The sequence below is a fragment of the Teleopsis dalmanni genome, chromosome X, assembly GCF_002237135.1.
Source record: "Teleopsis dalmanni isolate 2A chromosome X, ASM223713v2, whole genome shotgun sequence".
Taxonomy (NCBI): Eukaryota; Metazoa; Arthropoda; class Insecta; order Diptera; family Diopsidae; genus Teleopsis; species Teleopsis dalmanni.
This window is the reverse complement of record NC_051848.1, coordinates 42332460-42354387: the sequence shown is the minus strand read 5'-3', so window position 1 is coordinate 42354387 and position 21928 is coordinate 42332460. Positions and strand designations below refer to the sequence as shown.

Sequence of the window (21928 nt, the reverse complement as noted above, 5' to 3'; positions counted from 1 at the left end):
TTTATTATAAATCTCAAAATCTCTTCGTAGGCTTGGAATCCTTAGTGATATGTCATAAAAATTTTTTCACTTCGTAAGTTTCATTTAATCAATTGTGTCTAGCTATAGTGAATGTTGTAAAGTACAAGTCTCCTGAAAAGTATTCTTCTCTCTCTCTCTACAGAATACTAGTCACCATTCTAAAGAAAGATAGACCTTAGTGCTGGGCGTCAAAATGGTTTTTATTTTCAAGCTGCTAAATCTACCCTAATCGTATTTAGAATACGTGTAAATCTTTTTGGGAGAAGGCTTTCTCACAACGCCCAATACTAATTTCATTAAAAACTACACAGCAGTTTTATATGAAATACTTATTAGTAACGGTGGTGTGACGATTGAGAGAAACCATGCGCCCATAATCTTGACATGTATTTAATCTTAGCGATTTATAAGTAAAAATCTTGTGACGTCATCTTTCAACCTGGGCGTCCTTTATTTAGTCATGTGAACCGCTATCACTATCACACAATGATCAGTCAAAATCGATCGCGAGCAGATTGACACTACCTCTTTTTAGACATACGATAGTTCTTGTTCCTCTGCCGCATATTATTATCTAGATTTGCGTTGGTATTGATGGATTTATCGCAATTGTCAGTTACTCCTTACATACACACCCAAATAGAATGTTTGGAAGATGATACAAGAGCCTCTGAAATTCTTGTGTTTTTTAGAGTAATGTGAAAGAGTAGTACCTCATCTCATTTTTATGTATTTTCACTGTTTTAGAATTTAATCTATGGATCACTATTTTAGTTATTAACTAATATAATAACAAACTATTTAAACCAAATGGTTGAATAAAATCACAGATTTTTGATAAATATTTATGAAAAAAATACAAGATAAATATTATGTTTCATAAAACACTTGTAAGTGAAATGAAAACAATGTGAAAGGTGCTTTTCTATCTTCTATGGATTAAAAGTCAATGTGTTTGTAATAATAGATATTCACGGTAGTCTCTTATACCGGCTTATGAGTAAAGGAGAGACAATATTAACTTCAACGATGAATAAGACTGGAGTCGGCACAGACTATACTCTGATCGCTTGCACTAAATGTGCCGTACTCGTATATACCTAATCCATAATAACAATGATAGCGAAATATGCATTAGTATGCGCTTTTGGTAGAGTTCCGAATATGTTATTGATAAGATAAAATTTTCATTGAGTTGAAGCTTTCAGGTATGCGTCATATACGCTGATAAGGTAAATGGTAGAGAAGTATAGGCAACATTATCAATTAGCTATCTTTTACAGTTCATGTAATAGCATTTAGGCTTTATATGTGAGAAGAAATATATTATAAACCAGGTTAGAGAGTACTTGCTACCGCATTGAATAGTGACTATAGCCGAACGTTTCTCGCATATAAGAAGTGAACTCAGAATCTCTCTCAGCTTTAACACATACAAATATTTGAACCAGAAACTGAGCAGTTACTGAAAGTCTATAATAGCAAGCACATAGTTTTCGATATCAGTTCGAATTGATCTTGCAAAGGAAGTGGTGTTATGATATCCGATGGTGTTGTAAAATTAAACTATATATTTTTCGTGTAAATTAGTGCGAGCAAATTGTGTTACACGAAAAACTTGTGAAATAATCTTAAATATTTTTATAACATTGTGAAGTGTTTGATTTGTGAAGTGCAACGAAAATGGCTAATTATTTCAAGACACAGATTTTTATTGTGGTTATCATGTTAGCACTTCTCTATAATGGATTTGTGGAGACCAAGCACGAAGGCCCTCGAAAATGTCCTGACTATTGCAAATGCTCTTTGTATAAAAACCGGAACTTGGCCAATTGCAGGTGAGTTAATTTTATTTTTTATTCAATTTTTATCATCTCTCACTTTTTATTATCTAAACCGATTTACAAAAAATTTTCTCAGAGATTTTGCTAAGTAATTTTTACCAATATTTTGAGCTTTGGCTTTCGAGTAGTTTTCCAAAATGTTTGTGCGATATCTACTGTGAGAGCAAATGAACTTATTTGATAAGCAGTTTACTCTAAATTAGATATAAACAAATTTGTGAAATAAAATAACAAATATCAAAATATGTATGTAACAATTACAAATATATAAAAATTAACCTGAAATTATATAGTTCATATACTGCTATAAAATAATCTATATTCAATAACTCAATTAACGATTTATCAAAATGCTTTCACAATATGTGGCAAAGAAAGTGAATGCATTTTAATGCCCTTCATACTGTTTTGATTGTTATATTAAATTTGTTTATGAGTTTGTTTAAATTTTTTTATTGCTTTTATTGATAAATTTCACCTATTAAAGATGTGGTAAAAATTTACTTTTTTACAAATCAAATTTTCACAGGGTTCCTAAATGCTTCCATTATATGCTAATAAAATCCTTCTGCAAGTAGTTCGCCTAATTACTTCTGTGCTTCATGTGACCCAGAGTCATTTGCTACGTAATTTTCTAGCAGCTTTTAAACCTAACTCATTCTAAGTTCTCCTCTAATGCTGCTTAAAGAATGTTACTACACTCGACAAGGTCCGCTTTTGCGTCTGTGAGCGTAAGTTGTAATCGGTCCGGATTGTCGAAACCTTATATCACTTCCTATTCGGTGTCATTTAATTGTTCTTATGCATGGGTTTGTACTCATTTACCATCTGAATATTATCATATATTAGTACATGATATGAATAGTTCTATTTAAGCCTCAAAGGTGTTATGTGATACTTTTTACTTTCCCGATTACTTTTGAGTGCTCAAAATCTACTTTGACGCTCTTGTCACTATTTAAGCCAACGCAATCAAATTGTTTCATATTTAGATATTTTATTTAATTTCCTTCAGGGCTTAACATTTTATTAATTTCGATCTGACAGCTATTAACCTTTTAAGCCAATTTATCGAATTCTGTGTTAAGTCTAACGAACTATCTTCACTCATTTTGTTCACAATTTGAAATCAGGAACTTATTATTAGCATATTCTAGAGCAATTAAATTCTGACTTAATTTTCAGTTCAAGAATATTATAAAGAACGTTTATAAGAACAAGTAATCTTGGTCAAATCTACTTTCAAATATTAAACTTTTTGTGAACTTGAAATGTCACTCAAACTAAACGTCATCCGATGTGACTCCCGATTGAGAGAGTTAAATGGCTATAAAAAAATTAATTTTTTGTATAATTACTGCAAATGGAGTTCTTTAGCAAGAAATCTAATATCAAGAACTTAAGGTTAGCATTTAAGATCTTTAGTGCTTGTTGAAACACAAGCCCTTTTTCACCTTCCTTATATTATAAGTAATCGCTTTCCGGTAGAATATCAGAGTGTTTTTTGAAAACTTTATAAATATGTGAGTAAAAATATATCAACCCTCATAGATTCTTGGTGATACTATTGGTTAGGGATATATATCATATAATTTTTTGAATTTTATTCATTACAAAACAATGTTTTATTATACGTAACTATATATAATGTGTAGTATGATGTAGGTATGATCGATATCAATCGAGCTCGATATATAAATGTTCTATTTATAATGGTTTCAGATATTACTACTCTGAGCCTTGCGTACATTTCTGTAAAGAGTATGATTGACTATTTACTTTTTTTTAAAAACTTAATTTACATAACTACATTTTTCAGAATCTGATTCTATGTCATTTATATATTAACCTCCTTGCAAAAAATCGTGTAAAGACTTATATATATTTAATTTGTGTAGATTTGTGTAATGTTTTGGAGGAAATATCGCAGTCCCAGAAAAGTAAATCTAGCACGAAACGAAATAATTTCAATCAGTCCTACCTGGTTGTTGGTATCTGTTTTTCAGTTCAATCAAGCCATTCGTATTTGAGAGTTACATTGAAAATAAAAATACGGACACATACTTTTCAGGAGTAGACTCTCGACTATAGACTACTATATTTTATAGCTGTAAAATGAACTGAACAATCGGATACAAGTTTTTAATACAGATATTTAAATAAAAAATGACACAGTAGTTACTTACATTCTCCTTTAAGAGAGTTTAATCAATATCTGCTTAGATTTAGATATAGTTGCAATATAAACTGCCGATAAAACAGAGGAATTTGTTAGAAAAATTTTATTTTTTAATGAATTTATTTCAAATTTTGGTATTTGAGTAGGTCGTATAAAAAAATATGAAAAAATGTCCATGATCGGCTTAGGTTCAAGTATAGTTCGCATATATACCGACAATTTGAAAATATGTTTTTTTGAAATGTATTTGATTATAATTTAGAGTTCGTTATAGAATATAATATTCAATAAAAACAATATCGACCGGTGAAAATGAGAATAAAGTTGTTCCACAAAGTTTTACTTTAGGTTCATATTATTTTATAAAATATTTTTAGTTGTCAATTTTTTTTATATAAATTTGCAATTTTATATATTTGGACTTAATGTTTTTTTTTTTGGAATATTAGAACTTATCTGTTTTTCTATTATTAACCAGAAAATAATACGCGGACAATTTTTTTTTTCATTATAAGATATTTTTGTTGTTATTTTGATTTGCTAACATATGTTTTCTTGATATAATAATAAATATGGGTTCAGTTACTACCAAAACAAAGATACCTTAAAGACTCTTTTACCATGCCAGTGTAAAGTCTATCTAAGCCTCAGCAAAGCTAAATTGAATATATTTTTATATTTTTACTTCTTCATTTGTTTTAAGATAATTAAATAACTATATCAACCTGGTTTGATTAATTAATAAATGTACAGCTTAAAAGAAGTTAATTTGACCAAAATAAAAAAAATTAAGTCAGCAACGCTTAATCTTTTCTTAAAACACACTGTGACCTATCTATTACTTTGTGACCTACCTATTACTTTGTATGTGTCTACCTGACACTACTGACCATGTAGTCTCAATATTTAGTATAACATTTACTGGTCTAAAAGGGAAGACGAAGAGAAACTAATCGGATCTTTATAATTTTGTTAGAAGAACTAAAGAGCTAAGCAAAGATAATGCAAGTAGCTATATCGGAAACAATACTTCAAACCTTTTCCATCTGATAATTTAAAGGGCATCACAGTAGGTAATATTAGCCTTCGATTGTATATATTAATGTTCGTACTAAAAATCCCAGTTTTATCGTAACCCAGTGTTTCCAAAACATATTTTATGGTAACCATACTTAAGGTTACGAAAAATTATAATGTTCTTCCTTCATAATATACGCAAGACGCATTCAGAAATGTAAGCACATTAGTAGAATATTAATCGTTTTTCGAATGACGGATTACGAACTGTATTCGTCCAATTTGTTAATTGGAAAGGTAAAATTTTCTCTTACTTATGCATAGCTTATTGGTTTGTTGATTTTAAAAAATGACAGATAGACAGGTACTAGACAAAAAAGGTAATCTTATCATTGTTTTCCAGAGTCATCTACTATGTCAATTGCACACTGTGGGCTTACTATCTTAATCTCATGTATATCAACTCTTTTATACTTTATACTATCGTTAGTAGTAACTTTGTTGTTTTTGTTACGATATTTTTGAACGTTCTATAGAAAAGATCTAGTATAGTACAAATAATAGAGTGTCTAACTCGTTAAAATAAATCGGGTTAGTTTGCATATCTGTCTTTTTAAATTTAAATTAATCATTTGCGTATTTGAACCAATCCACTAACACGTTGCTTAGAAGCTTCAACAGATCCAAGCTTATATTTTTCGTTCAAGAATGAGAATTATAGATTACTTTAGACAATCCTGAACCGAATTTAGATATATAGGCGATAAAAAATAACATTATTTTTAATGCTAACGTAACATTATGTTACGTTGATGACTTCAGCTGTCTGAGTTAAGGGCACGGCAATCTTTACAAAGACGGAACTCAATTGCTATTTGTTATTTAATTATACTATTTTTTGTTTTTTCTAATTTAATTAAATCGTTTAATATACTTAACGTGTATTGGACTGAAATACTTAGTGTTAATTATGTACTGTGACATATATTTAAGAGACCATGTCATTTATAAATCTGTCTATCCACTTGATATATTTTTTCTAGTAATGCCTAAAAATTATTATTTCCAATCATATTAGCAAAATATTTATTCTAGAATGACACATTTCCAAAATATAATTTACTCATACGAAATAGTTAACCTAACGCATTTATAGATAAGATAAATTTTATGTGCTAAACAAAACTTTTTAGCTATGCATTTACTTTATTTGATTAAATCAATTGAAGTGCTGCATATGAGACATCGCTCATACCCTACATATTGTTAGATTTGGCATAACATTTCAATATTTTTCCCAATTTTCATAAAATTAAATAATGTAGTTAGACTTTGAAATAATTAGATATATATAGTATATATAATATATATATTTGTTTGAGTCAAAATGAACATCTCCGTCGATATGTGCCTAAATTATATCTTATATTATCTTATCATATAATAATAAATCTTTATGCTAATTGTATTGTATATTGACATGTACTTTATATATAGTGTGATTTAATGTCGTAATGATATAGTCATCTATTTTTTTATAGAGAAGTTTTCTTAGTAAAGAAATAAGATTATATACAGATATTTTTCTTAATCAAGTAATTTTTTTACGCTGACCGTAGTATTGTTTCGGATATTGCCACATAATAAGCGTCACTGGTCTTAGAAATATTTAAAAGTTTAATAGTTTATATATAATTTTTGGACTGCAAGTTTTAGAAATCAAGCCTTCTATATAGAAATTAAGCCTTCTATAGATATCATTTTAAAATTGGTTGAAAGTAATAGCGACTGTTAGTTAGAATATAACTTTTTGACTCACACTCACATTATTTGTCATCTATAGTTTATATACTCTTTAAAAAAAAGAGTATTGTTTCAATAGTTTTGTTTAATAGTAAGTACATTTATCTCAAAATGTCTGTTAAAATTATTTTTTTGTTTATTGTATATCAATATCTTACTATGTCGTGAATATGTTTTGTTGACTTTTTTCAGTTGAGCTAAAAAAATATTTCTTAGTTAAATATAAAATATATTGGATAATACTTGACCTTTTCCTTTACGGAGAGGAGGTTTCAAAATGTCTAACACAGCGTCACTATCAATCCTCCTCATGTAACAGACCGGTTCTATCCTGGAACTTTATCAGGAATACTTCAGGACAGGGTCCCTATGTTCAAACGTACTTGTTAATACATCTAAACTATTCTTTTAATATTGAATTTTAATGTTATCAGTTATCACGTGCAACTTTAATTTAATGTCATTCAGCCTAATTTTATTGATATTTTAATATAGTCCACAAAATGAAGGCGGTTTACGTCATCGGGTTTGGCAGAGCAGCGTATAAATTTAACACAACAGTAAATTATAATCAATTTTTTTTGATCAACTCGTCGAGTTCAATTTATTAAATTAAATCCGTATGCCTTTTCGTCTGTTTCAGTTCGATATACTTACCCAGCTCTGGAGCTATTAAAATGAAATTTTGCACAAATGCTTTTCGGAAGTAGACCTTGATCGAATCGGCTGAAATCTGACTACTATATACAAGACTTACAATAAATATTACAACTGTGCTGTGGAAAAACTGATACGAGTAATGCAAGTCGTCATGCGACAAACTGTGAGATTGAAGAAATCCTAGGCATTAGTTCCACCAGCATATACGATTATAAAATATTGCACGATCATTTAGCCTTGAGAAAGGTTTATTCTCTTTGGATCCCCAATCATTTGACAAAATCTACATTTTTTAGTTTTCACTTATCGTCTTGAAATATCATTTTAATATTGGTCACGTTGTACTACAGTCCTAATACTATAACTTCCGTCTAACAATATTATTATTACTACCGGCTTTTATTTTCTTTAAAAATACTAAATACTTTCTATTACAACCTTTTTTAATTGGCATATTTTTACATTTTTTTTATAAAATTATGTACATATATAAAATTGAAATAAAATTATATAGCCGTGGTAATTGATAAGGATACGTAAATAAATAACTCATCAGATTAATACAGTTTTTAAGTTTAACATTAAAATTAGTACTAAAGGTTTTGTTAATATTTATTAAATATTTATAAGTAAGATCAAACTAATATTTACGGTAATTTGATCACATTTACTAAGATCCGTCTGTCCGGTTCTATACTTCTGAGTTTAAGTGGAAAAGTTTTAAAGTTGCTTAAACTTTTTTCCAAAACTTGTTCATTTAGACAGAAATGAAAACGGTATTCAATATTTAATATGAATAGTGTGATAATGTTTTGGATAAATACCGTGTTTAATACTCAAATCGAATAAATCACTTATAATTCATTTGCTTCCGTTATGCTCCTCATATGGTCCACATACGTAAGTCACTTGTCTTCTTTTCTATTTTTTCTATTTTGCTTAATTCCTTTATTTGTCATTGTCTATATTCTTGATAAGAAGTATCATGGCGAAAATAATTGAGTATTAACCAATAGGTAAGGTATATTGGCATGCCTACCAGTATGCCTGCACAAGTGGTACCATCCATAACTTTCTATCTATTTACTTATTACACATCTAAAGCCATACCTATGTTATTTGATTATGTTTTCAAGTCATTAATTATGAATTTCTCTCCGATATGTCTTAATGACCTTGTGGATCTCTTCTCATCATTTTGTTAATACTCTACAACACAATTCCAACACATTTGTTTTGTAAAATACTGAAGACAAAAGACAAGGTTATATATTATTGCGGAATAAAACTTTTTCCTTTTAGCAGGCTAAGAAGAACATCTATAACTAGAGTCCAGAGTAAATATTTATACAGATATATGGATGAATATAGATTATATTATATTATATATATATTATTAAAATGTAAAATAAGTTAAATGTTAAAATTGCTGTGAATATGTTATAATTTAATAATCGTAAATAAAAGAACTTACCTACTACTACTATAGATGAAAGGAATCAATGGAGTTAAGTGATACTAATTGAGGTAGAGTATATTAAAGAAAAATTTACAAAACGAAAGAAAACTAAACTAAATAACCTCAGTTATATATTTAATGTTGATTCATTAAAAGTTCTCTAAAGTAATGTGTAATTTTTAATTGATTACTTTTAAAAATTATTGGGGTTCTCGTTATCTCCAAACTACTGTAACACCTTTTTTTGTTTGTTCCTGAATTCTTCATTATGTTTTGAGAAAATACAACCCATTTCTAATTTACTAAAACATACTCGATTGTGAGCTGTTGAAATATGATGGACTACCAATTTAATAAAACATATTCGAGTATAAGATATATTATATATTATATCAAATATGATGTCACTCAAAGAACTGTTATCAAGGTTGTTTAAATTAGATTCTGTATTTCGTATTAAAAATATTTAATTAGACATAAAGATAACTTTTTTGTGTATTTTATCATGAATTTTAATTTATATCAATTTATCTTAATTTTTTTTATTAAACATAATAATATTTTTTTTAGTGGACGCAACTTAATCGATCCCAATGTTGAAATTCCGACCGTCGTTCAAATCTTAGACCTAAAGAACAACGACTTGACTACAATTGACAGCAATTGCTTCTCGGTAAGTGCTGATTTATTTTAATATTTTAAATATATGAATCTTGGTAACATGTCGGTTTTGTAGAACTTTAAGCACATAATACAACTTTGCTTGGGCCGAAACGCAATTTATTCAATTGATGTCGATGCTTTTCGGAAACTAATACTCTTAAACTCAATTGACCTCTCCTACAACCGCTTGGATGCTTTGGATCCGAACACTTTTAAATCAAATTTTTTGCTTTATTATATCGATTTGGAGGGAAATAAATTTACATCTTTGCCGAAAGGTCCTTTTATTATCAGTCAATCGGTTAGATCATTGAATCTACAGAACGCGCAATTGAGTCAAGTCAACAAGGAAATGTTCAGCAAGATGCCGCAATTAGAGCAGCTTAACTTGTCCGGAAATCTTCTAATCACCTTAAGTTTTGATATATTTACTGATGTAGAGAACTTAAAGTTTGTGAATCTAAGTTTTAATAATTGGATATGTGATGAAGGACTAAGTAATGCAATTAATAATATCCGTGATACCGGGACAACTGTAGAGATTTTGAATTGTAACATCATATCGCTGGATCGCGAAAGTGAGGAAGAGGTAACTGTTGAGCAAGATTTTGAATTTAGTCAACCTGAAGAAGAACCAAAGCAAAAAATGAAAAAATTTGAACGTATGGAAATGGAGCTTACAACAGAGTTTCCGATCTTAAATATTTCTGCTGATATGCCCGATTTTTGGTTGGAACTGGAAGACAAAAAATATAGCGAGGAAGAATTTAGTGAAGCTAATACTGATGATCTTTGCGTACAACTGTTGAGAAATCCAGACTGCAATGTTAGAATACCATTTATGTTTTGTGAATTGTATGGAACATACTTGGAGGCAAATCAACTGCGTGACATATACAATTTTGCAACTGAATCTTCTGTTCCTGCTTATAACACCTCCGATATTAACTATGCCTTCTTCTTTGGGACCGCTATAGGCATGATTGCAATTATATTGGTTTTGTCTTGTGCATTGCTTTTAGATAGAGCTAAACGCACAGAAAATAATGGTAGGTGTATATTTCATTCTTATTAATAATTTATTCTTTTTAAATTAAATGTATTTAAATATATTAAATATTTATATATATTTTTTATATTATTTATTGGGAAACTAGCAACTAACGAACACACTATTAGAATTTCCATACCTCAACAAGAGGAACCGAATAGACGCCCACAGCGTTTTACAGATCCACCACCATATCAAGAGTTACATTCACCACCTCGCAGACGTGAGCCAAGAACAGTTACTAGCTCTATCATACGCCATCATACAGCAGATGCACCTAGCAGTTTCCTTAGCCGTCTTTTAGGTCGTTCAGGTGGTCGCCAAGCTTATCGTGCTTTTAATCAAAATACCGCTACATTAATACGTCGTCTCAGCCGCAGTAATCTGTTTGTGAACCGTTCTATTTCCAACAATGCCAATGCCTCAACTCAACCACCAACTAGTACTGAGACTGCTGTTGCTCCACGTGATTCCTATTTCACACCCTTAGAGTCAGTGAGCTGTTTTGGATACGAAAGAGCTGAAACTCCTCCACCTACTTACGGTGATGCCGTTAATGATTCTGGAACAGAAAACATGAGTGATGTTACTACCGTAACCACCACTCAAGAAGACATCGTTGAATAACAAAAACTAACTTTTAATTAATTTATATAATAACTTTTTATATATTAATTTTTTACATAACCATTTTACTATACTTAACCATATTCAAGCAAAACATGAAAGATGTTTTTAGTTTAAGTTTAAATTTTAATATCTCATCGAAGTGACATGATAACATTTAGAATTTTTAAGGATACTGTTGGAATCAAATATAATCAACAAAAATTAACAAAATGCAGATGAAATCGAATAACGAAAAGTGATTTATTAATTAATATTATAATTATATGTGACTACTTATTTATAGCAATTATAGTATATAACTTTCTTATTGACGACTTTCTTATATCGCAACCGATTAATTTGGATATTATTTATATTAAGAAGCAAACAAATATATACATATATATGACTTATGAAAAATAAAGAGCCGTTTTTTTTATTTAACAATAAAAACTTAAGCATACACCACTCGTACATCATCCTTAAATTAATCTTCTTGATCAGATAATTACTTTTCAAAAAGTCAATTCGTTAGTACTATAATGTCAATTAGATTAGTGTAAGGTTAGTTCACATTAAAAAAACACACCTTCGGATCTGTTTGGGTCTGGTGTCTAATTATGTTGTTGTAAAAACTATAACAAAAGATTCAAAACTATTTTGATTGTTTAATAAAGCAGAAAAGATATGTTAAGAAAAGATTCCATCGGCAGCCCTACCAAAAGACTTCTAATATTATATCAGGCATTTGAAGAGGGCCAACTTAAATCGAGTTGTATGCACATTTTTGATATATACTATGTCCCATTTAACTGCTCCATACCGATATATTTTAATAAGAGTCTACATAGTGCTACAATGGCATGCTCCGATTTATCATTATAAATAAAAGTTGTTCTGAAAGTGCTCGCATAATACCTTAGTTCGCTAACTGATCCACTAACTGCTCTATGAGTTATCCCACTGAGTGGGAACATAGTAAAGAGAAATGTTAAATTTAGTTCACATCTCATTTAGAAGCTGATAGCAGCAAAAAAAGCGTCTTAAAAAATTGGACTAAACACAACGCATAGTAAGATATATTCTAACTCGATATAGTAAGCACACTAGAAAATGTATGTTTTTTCTTTTTCTCTGGTCGCTAGTCAGTTTTCGTAAAACATATTTACTCGTTTTTATTTAACTTTTGTTTAAGGAAATACAATCTGAGAGATATACTCAGTTTTAGAAATTTTTTAAAAGCCACAGTTTACCTAACAACAACAATTTCTATTTGAAAAATACTGGAAGTATCAGAAAACCTGTAATTCTAACTATTTACTTTTTACTTATCTTAAAGCTACCAGTATAATCGACTGCAAACTCTTGTTGAAATTAAAAACATTGGTTCTAACAGTTCCAAGCAGACTTAGGACAGTATTGTGTCCGTTTTAGTATTCCACTATTACTTATTTTTAAGGCTAAGAGCACGTAATTCCGCTGTTTATTTACTGGGGTCTACGCTGTACTCTGCACAATAAGTAGATTTGCTTAGAGGTAGCAACAATAATGAAGTAGCAGGAAACAATATTGATGTTTTAGCAGTGAGCTGGAGATTATTAAATTATACGAAAATATAATTACGACTTCTTACCGATTTTAACTAATAATAAAAAAACCTCAAAAACAAGTTCTAAAAAAATTACTTGGCAATGCAGCACCTTGTAAAGTGGTTGGAAAATAAGTTGAAGCTTTATATTTCTTGATAAAGATCATAATTTCGATTTTATTGAGATTAACACTACGGTTACATATATTATCCTATTCGTTCGAATGCACAGTTCATCTAGTTCAATCTGTAGAAGTCTTCTGATAGTTATTGAGTAAATACTATCGCATACATAGAGCTGAAATTTAAACAACTGGAGACTGCATTATTCATTTAATACAGTAGAAGTTGTCCTGTTTATAAATAATAATCTAAATATTTTCTTTAAAATCCATTATTTAATATTTCAGCAATCGCTAATACTAAATCAACTATTTACTCTTCCATTAAATTACACAATTAATGTACCGGCTTATAGGATTTTGCATTTGAAAAATAAATTACCAATAAATTAGAAGAAAAAGAAATTAAAAGCAAAAAAAAAATGGATTTATTATGGACATAACAAACGACAAACCTAATAAAAAACTAGACTATGTACTTATTTATAAATAAATTAAATCTTAAAGCAAAGATCAATTTTTTTTATCTATATAGATTTACTTCCACACCACCAACAATTCATATTTTCTATTTCAATATGCATTTATGGTAAATAAAATTAATGTATTTGATCTCTACTTAAATATAAGATTTAATTGGATGTGAAATAAAGTTATTTATGAATTTGAGAAAATTACTATTCTTTGAAACTATTCCGATAACGACTGTATATAAACTGATCACAAATTTTAGTAAGATCCAACGTGGATTATCAATAATAGGATAAGATCCTTTGAATAGACTAAAATTCATTGGAATCTTCTAAGTTTTAGGAAGAAAACGATTGCAAGCTCAAAAATTATTATAGTATCGTTTTAATAGTAGGGCATCTAATCCTAGTTTGTTACAAAAATAGCTTGAATTCAATTAATAGTGCTATATACTAAAATTGATTTATAACTCCATATAATAAATTAATTTAAGTAATTTAATAATTTAAATTAATTTAATATTATTAATTTAATATTATAATTTAATATTATTTATTTGAAATTGTTGCATAAACTTTTTTATTAAGACAATTGTGACTAATTTTTTTTTCATTTCTTAGATTATTAATATTAACTAGAGTGACTAAATTTATCAAATAAGTATCTTAAACTATTATAAAATTTCACAAAAACTCATCCGATATGCTTTTATTTTTAACAATATTTTAAGTTAAAATAAAACGTTACAATAATTTATTAAAAATATATGTAAATAAAGAAGGTTTTTTTTAAAACTTCTTAAATACTTATTTTCAATATTTATGTAATTTAATCAAATATTTATAATAAATTAAAATTTTAAGTCTGCTTATGCTTAAGATATATCACTTTAATTTGTTACATATCCGAAGTAATGTACATATATATTTAATCATACATACAATTGTTCTCATGTGTGAGTACATAATAGTTCACTCGTATGTATGTTTATATTACACAATATAATTCTCATTCATTTTAAATGCACACCACATGAAATACAATTGATGTGAGAAGTTAGAGTTGTATAATTTTAATATTTAGAAATACATTTAATGTTTATTATGAATTCGCCTTGTTTAAAAGATGTATTGTAACTTAAATTCCTAGAACCAAAATAGTCAGCAACTATCCTAAATATATTTATAATTTTAATATACAAACATCTTTTTCCCTTTTTTTTTATAAAGTTGTTATATTTGAAGATGTTTTATTTGACTTATATAAATTTTGATATAAAATTATGTAGTGATATGTTGCCAACTTTATCTCTTTTTAATATTGGCAATTTATATTCCATTTCTGAGATACTCTTATATGGAGTTGTGGAGTAACTTCTATGGACCTAATATATTCAGTTTCTTCAACAAATGCATTTGCCCAGATAAAAATTATAAATGAATATCGATTTTTTTTTATATGAAAAATACAAAACGTAATTTACAAAACCGATTAGTTGTAGTTATTATATTATTTTTATTAATAGCAACAGTTATTGTGGACTATACATAACCTTGAGAACAAATATTTACTGTTTTAACTACGAGTGCAACCGACTTTCATATTTAATTATTACATTCAAGAGTCTCTTATAATACTATAAGATTAAATTTAAATATTGTTAAAAATTCTTTCCATGTATTATTTTAAATAATTACCATATATTATTAACTTCCAAAAATACCTATTTATTAAGTGACCCAGGTAATGTTTTCCTAGCTAACCTATTAGTAATTGCCATCTACATTCAAATTCGATTACATATTTAATTCCTAATAGACATAAACAAAAAATCAAATTTAAAATTTTATCTATATTTTTATCTATTTTTATCTATATTTCCTGTAGTCCTGTTTACCTCCTGTAGTAAATTGGACCTCAAACTGTTAAATACCTTATGCTACATAAGGATAACAGTGACAATAAATAAAAAGTGAACTTATTAAATTAACAAAAAAATTAGTTATTAGTTAATTACTGTCTTTAAAATTTTCTCAGAACGTTTCCATAAAAATAAATAAATTGTTTAACTAAATTATAGATAATAAAATAATTATTTGATATGGCGTATTACATTCTTATGATAATTTTATTTCTCTTATATATATTTATATATATACATATTTCTTATATCTAAACCGAGTCAAAGTTTTGCGAACGTAAATGAATATCGTAGAAAATAAAAAAAAATATTAAATCATACACAATTTTGTTATTTTATAGAGTGAATTATATAGTGTCCTTTTTTTAAAAAAATAAAATTTTAAAAAATTAGAGCCAAGAAAATTATTTTAAAATTAAATTAATTAAAATTAAAATTAATCAATCTTTTGAAATTATTTTAGCATTTTAAATAATACATAAAACATTATATAACCATAACCATAATTTATTCCAGTCTTCAAATACTAGACTAAGGATTATTCTATCTCAGTACTATGTACTCTGTACCGACAACCTTTCAATAAAGTTCAATGTTTATATGAAAAAGTTTAAATAAAATTACAATAAATCAAGTTTTTTATAAGCCAGACAAATTTAATTAATAATTTTTAACATATAATTAATTTAATTAAATACTAATTTATAATTACTTTTGTGCAGCTTATCTAAACTAAATCTAATTCTTAAAAAAAACATTATTTATTAATTGAAAAACATTTTATTTCTAAAAATTTATTTAAAACAATGTTATTGCATTAACTTTTGTAAATTTTTAATCATCAATTAATCAAGAACAACATATGTTAAAATATTTATTTAATTAATTAATTTATTTATTTAATTATCTTTGATACACAAAAAACAATGACTAAAATTCTGTTTTAAGCAAAACTCTTCTAATTTTATTTCAAAACTTTTTCCAAATAAGTATTTACTACAATAAAATTAATTATTTCAATTAACACTACGAAAATGTGTAATTATTTTATTAATTTTAAATAAATTACTTTTAAGAATACTAAATAACTTTCAATGAATTTGCACAAAAATCTTTTAATATGAATGAAATACTTAATAAGATAATTAATAATTAAGATAATAAAATAATTCAAATTAATTAAGATATATATTCTCATTCTAGATACATTAGATTTTACTATGTCACGGCTTATCATGTATTAAAATAAGTTCGAAGAAGTTATTATTTTTATTTTTTAGTTTTAAGAACATACCCATTACAACCTAAAATATTTTTATTATTATTATTAAGTCGAGGCAAATTAAGTCAGTGCCCTTGAGCACTTTTACTCTCTATTAACTGCGAGGTTTCTTCATAACCCCTCTCTACGCCTTGACTGGATTATTTTTTATCACTTCATCAGACTAAGCAATAATTGACCTCAGATCTGTGATCTACAACATAAAAATGTAAATTAGATTTTTATATATGTTTCAAGAACATACCTATTACTACTTCAAAACTTCTTACGTTAAATTAATTTTATTACATCGTTATTATTTTTGAAAAAAAGATGGTTCCACTATATATTGCTGAGAAGAAAAGAATAGTTTTTCAACTTATAATAAACTTGGAACTTAGGCTATGTGAGGAGAAATATTTTTCTTGATGGAATGATTATAAAAATACTAATGACAAAATATAGTAGGTAATTACATAATATGAACCTCGTACATACCATACAATTCAATTATCTTAAAATGAGAAGAACTAATTTCCTTTATCAAATATTGATTGGGAATATATGTTTATTATGAACATAAATATAACTCCTCGGGACGAGATAAAACAGAAAAATAAACAGTAAGTTTTTGGAGTAAATATTTCGATACAAATTCATTAATATACAATCTCAATGCATTTTTTTAAAAAATTGTGTTTTTTTTCTCTCACCTATCAGTTTCAACAAACAAAACTTTGAATGCAATTAAATGGTTTAACATTGTGCAATAATTTTTGATAGATAATATCAACAAAAAATTAAATAAACATTCTGCGACAATTCCTTGAATTATGGCACATCATGAAAACACAACATCTAATGATCATTAGTTCACAATGAAAATATATCACACATCTCTTCACAAAAACTATAAAATATATCTGTTGATATGTTTACGTAAATAATAAGCTAATAATAATAAATATCTGATATCCAAGGCAATTGATTTAAAATCTTTCTAAAATATTTATTTATATACCATATTAGCAGCAAAGATGGAAAATGCACACCAATTCAAAAGATACAATAGTATAGTTAAAGGCATAAGAGTCGTCATTTGTACATATCCAGATAATTAAGTTCACTGGTTGGTGAGATACTTAGGAGTGGACATGTTATTCACTTTTGTTTATTTGTATATACTATCGTATTCTTGAAATAAAGCGCAATTCAATGTGATTTTTTTCAAATATTTTTTATATATTATCATGGTCAGTCCCAAGATGAGGAAATTCATTATCATTATTATTGATTTTTTGTTTATGTCAAGAATAATGCAATACAAAACAAAAAACAATTAAAAACAAAAAGAAATAAAACATTTTTATACTACGGAATTAATTTGTTTATTATTAATTTGTTTATTGTCAGGTGGAACGGTTTCACACCACACTAACTGACAAAGCTTGATGTATATAGTTAGAGTATCTCATATATGACACTTTGGATCCTGAACTAAATGCTGTTTTAAGATTTGAAATTTGAAAATAAACATATACAATTAACGAAAAACTGTTTTACGATGTGTTTATAATTTTTATACACAAATTTTTAATTTTTAATTTGTAGAAATTTATTTACTATAATTTGTTGTTATTCTTACAACTACCTTCACTGCAAGGATCCCTCAGTTGAAGAAATTTTAATATTTTTAGACGCAATACTTATAAAAATTTGATTAAAATATTGACAATTTAAATTCCAATATACTAAGTTTCTACGATATGATAGTTCCGATAAAGTATATAAATTCATCATTTTTACCTTACATATAATTTTAACTAAATATCTTCTTAAGTTCTGGATCTTTTCCACACTTCTACAAATTCTTACACTGCACTATACAGTTCTCATTTAATTTAATTTAAAATTTTAATAAATTAAATATATTTAGTAGCTCAATTTGAAGAATTTTAATATATTTATACGTATTATATGTTAATTCGAATATCAATTCACCCTGCACAGTTTGCTTTGTAATTTATATTCGAATGATTAAAAGAGTCGCCATCAAAAACGTCAAGTTTTGCCTCAAGTATATTAATAATTTTTATATATTTATTCATCTTTTCGGCTTTATTATTATATATTAATTAAGTTTTTGTTATATGTTGTATATAACATTATGACTAAATAATTTGGGTAATATATCAATTTCTTTAATTTTGATTAATAAACCGATTGACAGCTTGATAAACTTTTTTTTTTATTACTATCACAAAATTTCTCTAACGTATTCTATAAATTTCTTAAGCTAGAAAATCAAAAGTTAATAAGTTTTTCTTTAGTATACAAACAGATTATTCCATCTCACATTCAATTGTATCCTGCAAGTCAGCAAATCATATAATGTGATTGGGTAGAATCATGAGAGTCACCACTTCTAGATCAATTTAAAACGTGAAAGAGGTCAATTAGAAGACAGGTGTTCATCATAACCCCAGGTGCTAGCCATTTCCTTGTTAATGGTTTTGGCTAACAGTATGTTATGTTTTCTTGACGATCTGTTATATTTGTATGGCTTATTTCAATAAATTAGTTATTTTTTCATTTATTTTTTTCTTTTGCCATCCGAATTAATATTGACACAATGCTTAAGGTTCTATTTGAACAGATCTGCAGAACTTACTTTTTATATGTTTGACAATTTCGTATTAAAAACAAGAATTTGTGATATTAAAAATCCAAAATATCAAAGATTTAAATATATTCTTTAAAATGAAACAATCAGTTAGTCGTCACTGTCAACAGATTTAAGTTTGAAGTTTTTAGTGGCTTTCTATAAGCTATTCTTCAAAAAAATTTAAATTAAAACAGTTTTACAATTCATCCTAGAATTATATCACTACTTGCATATCCATCGGAAGGTCTTAATTTTATGGAAACTGAAATTATTAATTATTATTGCTTCGCTGCAACATTATAAATTAAAATAAATTAAAATATCATTATCAATAATGCGTATAAATTCAAAGATAAAAAAGCCATTTTTTTCATATAAAATTATTTGGTCAACTAAAATTAGAATATACATTACCTTCCTGACCTTCTTGGTACGTAGAAAACTGCCACTAATCGGTTATTAAATAGAAATTTAAAATAAAATAGTAATATTGTTAAAAATTCATTTAAATTCATAATAATATAACTTAACATTTTTGAGAATATCTCTAGATTCTGAGGACATTCCAAATATGATTGGGTTTATCCGCATCGAATAACTTTTTAGAATAAATATATTATGAAAGAGTTGGATACACATTTTTTTGGAAATCAACAAATGGCTTAATAAGTGTATACATCATTTTTCCAAATGATGGAAGCACTGGTATTTTATAAAATTATAACAAACAGTATTCCGCATGATATGATGTTTCCATAGCCACGTTAGTGAACGCAAAAAATAATTAGTGCTACAGTGCAGCCCTAAAGTGCGCTTAATTTTTTCTTAAATTTCATTATAAAATCAGTATAAATAGAGTTATTTATAATATAAAATCAAAATATGTTAATATAAAATTTTTTAGCATCTTAAGCGTGAAATCAACAAACCCGTAACCTTTAATTACTCAGAAACATTAATATATTAGCAAATTTGAAATAGGTGTTTAGAATGGCGACGAATTGCTTAAAAATTGTTACAGAATAACGGATCTAGGATTAAATCGTATATTTTCTTGAACTTAACAAAAATTGGATACAAATTTTGGTGAACAGATTATTTCATAAATATGTAAATGATGCTTATGTGGTCAAAGAATGGTACTTCGGAAGAATTGTCGCTGTTTTTGATCAAAAGGGTTTTCCAAACTTCAAAGTGTGTTTGATTTGCAGCCAGACGTTCGATTAACACAAATTGATGTCAATATATAATATTGGTATTAATATATTATAATACTATATTAGAATCTATCTAATACTAATATTGATTACTAATTTCTTTCAAGGTACACGATTCTGTTACATAAATTAACATTAATCCTACAACCGTTTAGTCATAAATTGTGAAAAACATTTAAAACACTTATTCCTATATATATTTATTTTTCAAGAAATATATAATAAATCCTACACTTTGTCTAAATATAATAAAAGCAATTTTAGCTCCTTCAGCCATCAAAATATTTCGTTATAAAAAAAATTAAATAGGATTTTATTAGAATTTCTATGAGAAAGTATATAAATTGCTTCAAATATAATTTATAAGAATCGAATTACTTTATAACTAAACATACAGTTTAGATTTTTCAGTATAAAGTACACATAAAACAGACTTAGTATTACCCAGTAATACTGGGTGTGTTTCTCACTGGAAAAATAAAAAAAGTTAATCACGCCACCACTTTAATATGTTTATGTTTGAGAATTTAAATTTGAAATATTTATTCATAATAATTTGCATTGAGACATCTTAAATGGGAATAAATAAAAATTATTATCCAACCAAAAATTTATAGAAACAAGAATTCAATGAAAGTCTTGTCATAGTGGACTCAATAATACTCCGAAAACACCAAGTAGGAAGAATAGGAAAATGAAAATCTAAAAGTTAGACATCTCAAAGACATTTGAAGAGGAGTAGACAAAAACTGTGTACTTAGTTCTACTTAACAAGGATTTTAGACAGCCCTTGAGCTATAATGCTTGCTTCGTGATATGATCTCCTAGCGTTTTCATTAATATAATCTCCTTAAATATATAGAGCCTGCGTATATATCTGCACTTTAATTCTGCATTGCTAGTTCAGTCTTATAACCGACGTATTCGAATACATCTATTTTGGAATTCCCCAAAATAGGTGCCATCAAGTAACATACTTTTAAAATTGTTCTTTTGTAAGTAAAAACATAAATGAGAATTTGTATTATTAAGTAAACCTTATTTTAAAATATATACTTTGATTTATATTATTTTGACGTAGAAATTTGATTTTGACTGAAAAGCATTAAGAACTACTAAATTAATTATCCTTTCTTTACAGACTCATGTTATAATATTATTGCTCGTTATTAATCATTAATATGATTGACAATACAAAATTGCCTGAATGAGCCAACTTTGATATATACATCAGCTCTAATACAGCCCGAAGTGTATTCATATATAATTATATTATATATAATCATATATGTAATGATTATATATATATAATCAGCTTTAATACATCCCGAAGTGTATTCATATATAGTTATGTGTTTTGTAGAAGAATTTCTAACT

At 27.1% G+C, this 21928-nt stretch overlaps 1 protein-coding gene across 1 annotated transcript; it reads left to right on the top strand.

The window, feature by feature from the left end:
- Nucleotides 1-1501: 1501 nt before the first annotated feature.
- LOC119689126 lies at nt 1502-11681 on the top strand. The gene is made up of 4 exons (XM_038103874.1): nt 1502-1859; nt 9554-9656; nt 9720-10695; nt 10804-11681. The coding sequence occupies exons 1-4, from the start codon at nt 1705-1707 to the stop codon at nt 11322-11324; spliced, it is 1755 nt and encodes a 584-aa protein (XP_037959802.1). The 5' UTR covers nt 1502-1704; the 3' UTR covers nt 11325-11681.
- Nucleotides 11682-21928: the final 10247 nt, after the last annotated feature.

Coding starts and splice junctions, on each gene's coding strand:
- LOC119689126 (XM_038103874.1), top strand. CDS start 1,705: ATGGCTAATTATTTCAAGACACAGATTTTTATTGTGGTTATCATGTTA. Junction 1,860..9,553: donor CGGAACTTGGCCAATTGCAG/GTGAGTTAATTT, acceptor TATTTTTTTTAG/TGGACGCAACTTAATCGATC. Junction 10,696..10,803: donor TAAACGCACAGAAAATAATG/GTAGGTGTATAT, acceptor TTGGGAAACTAG/CAACTAACGAACACACTATT.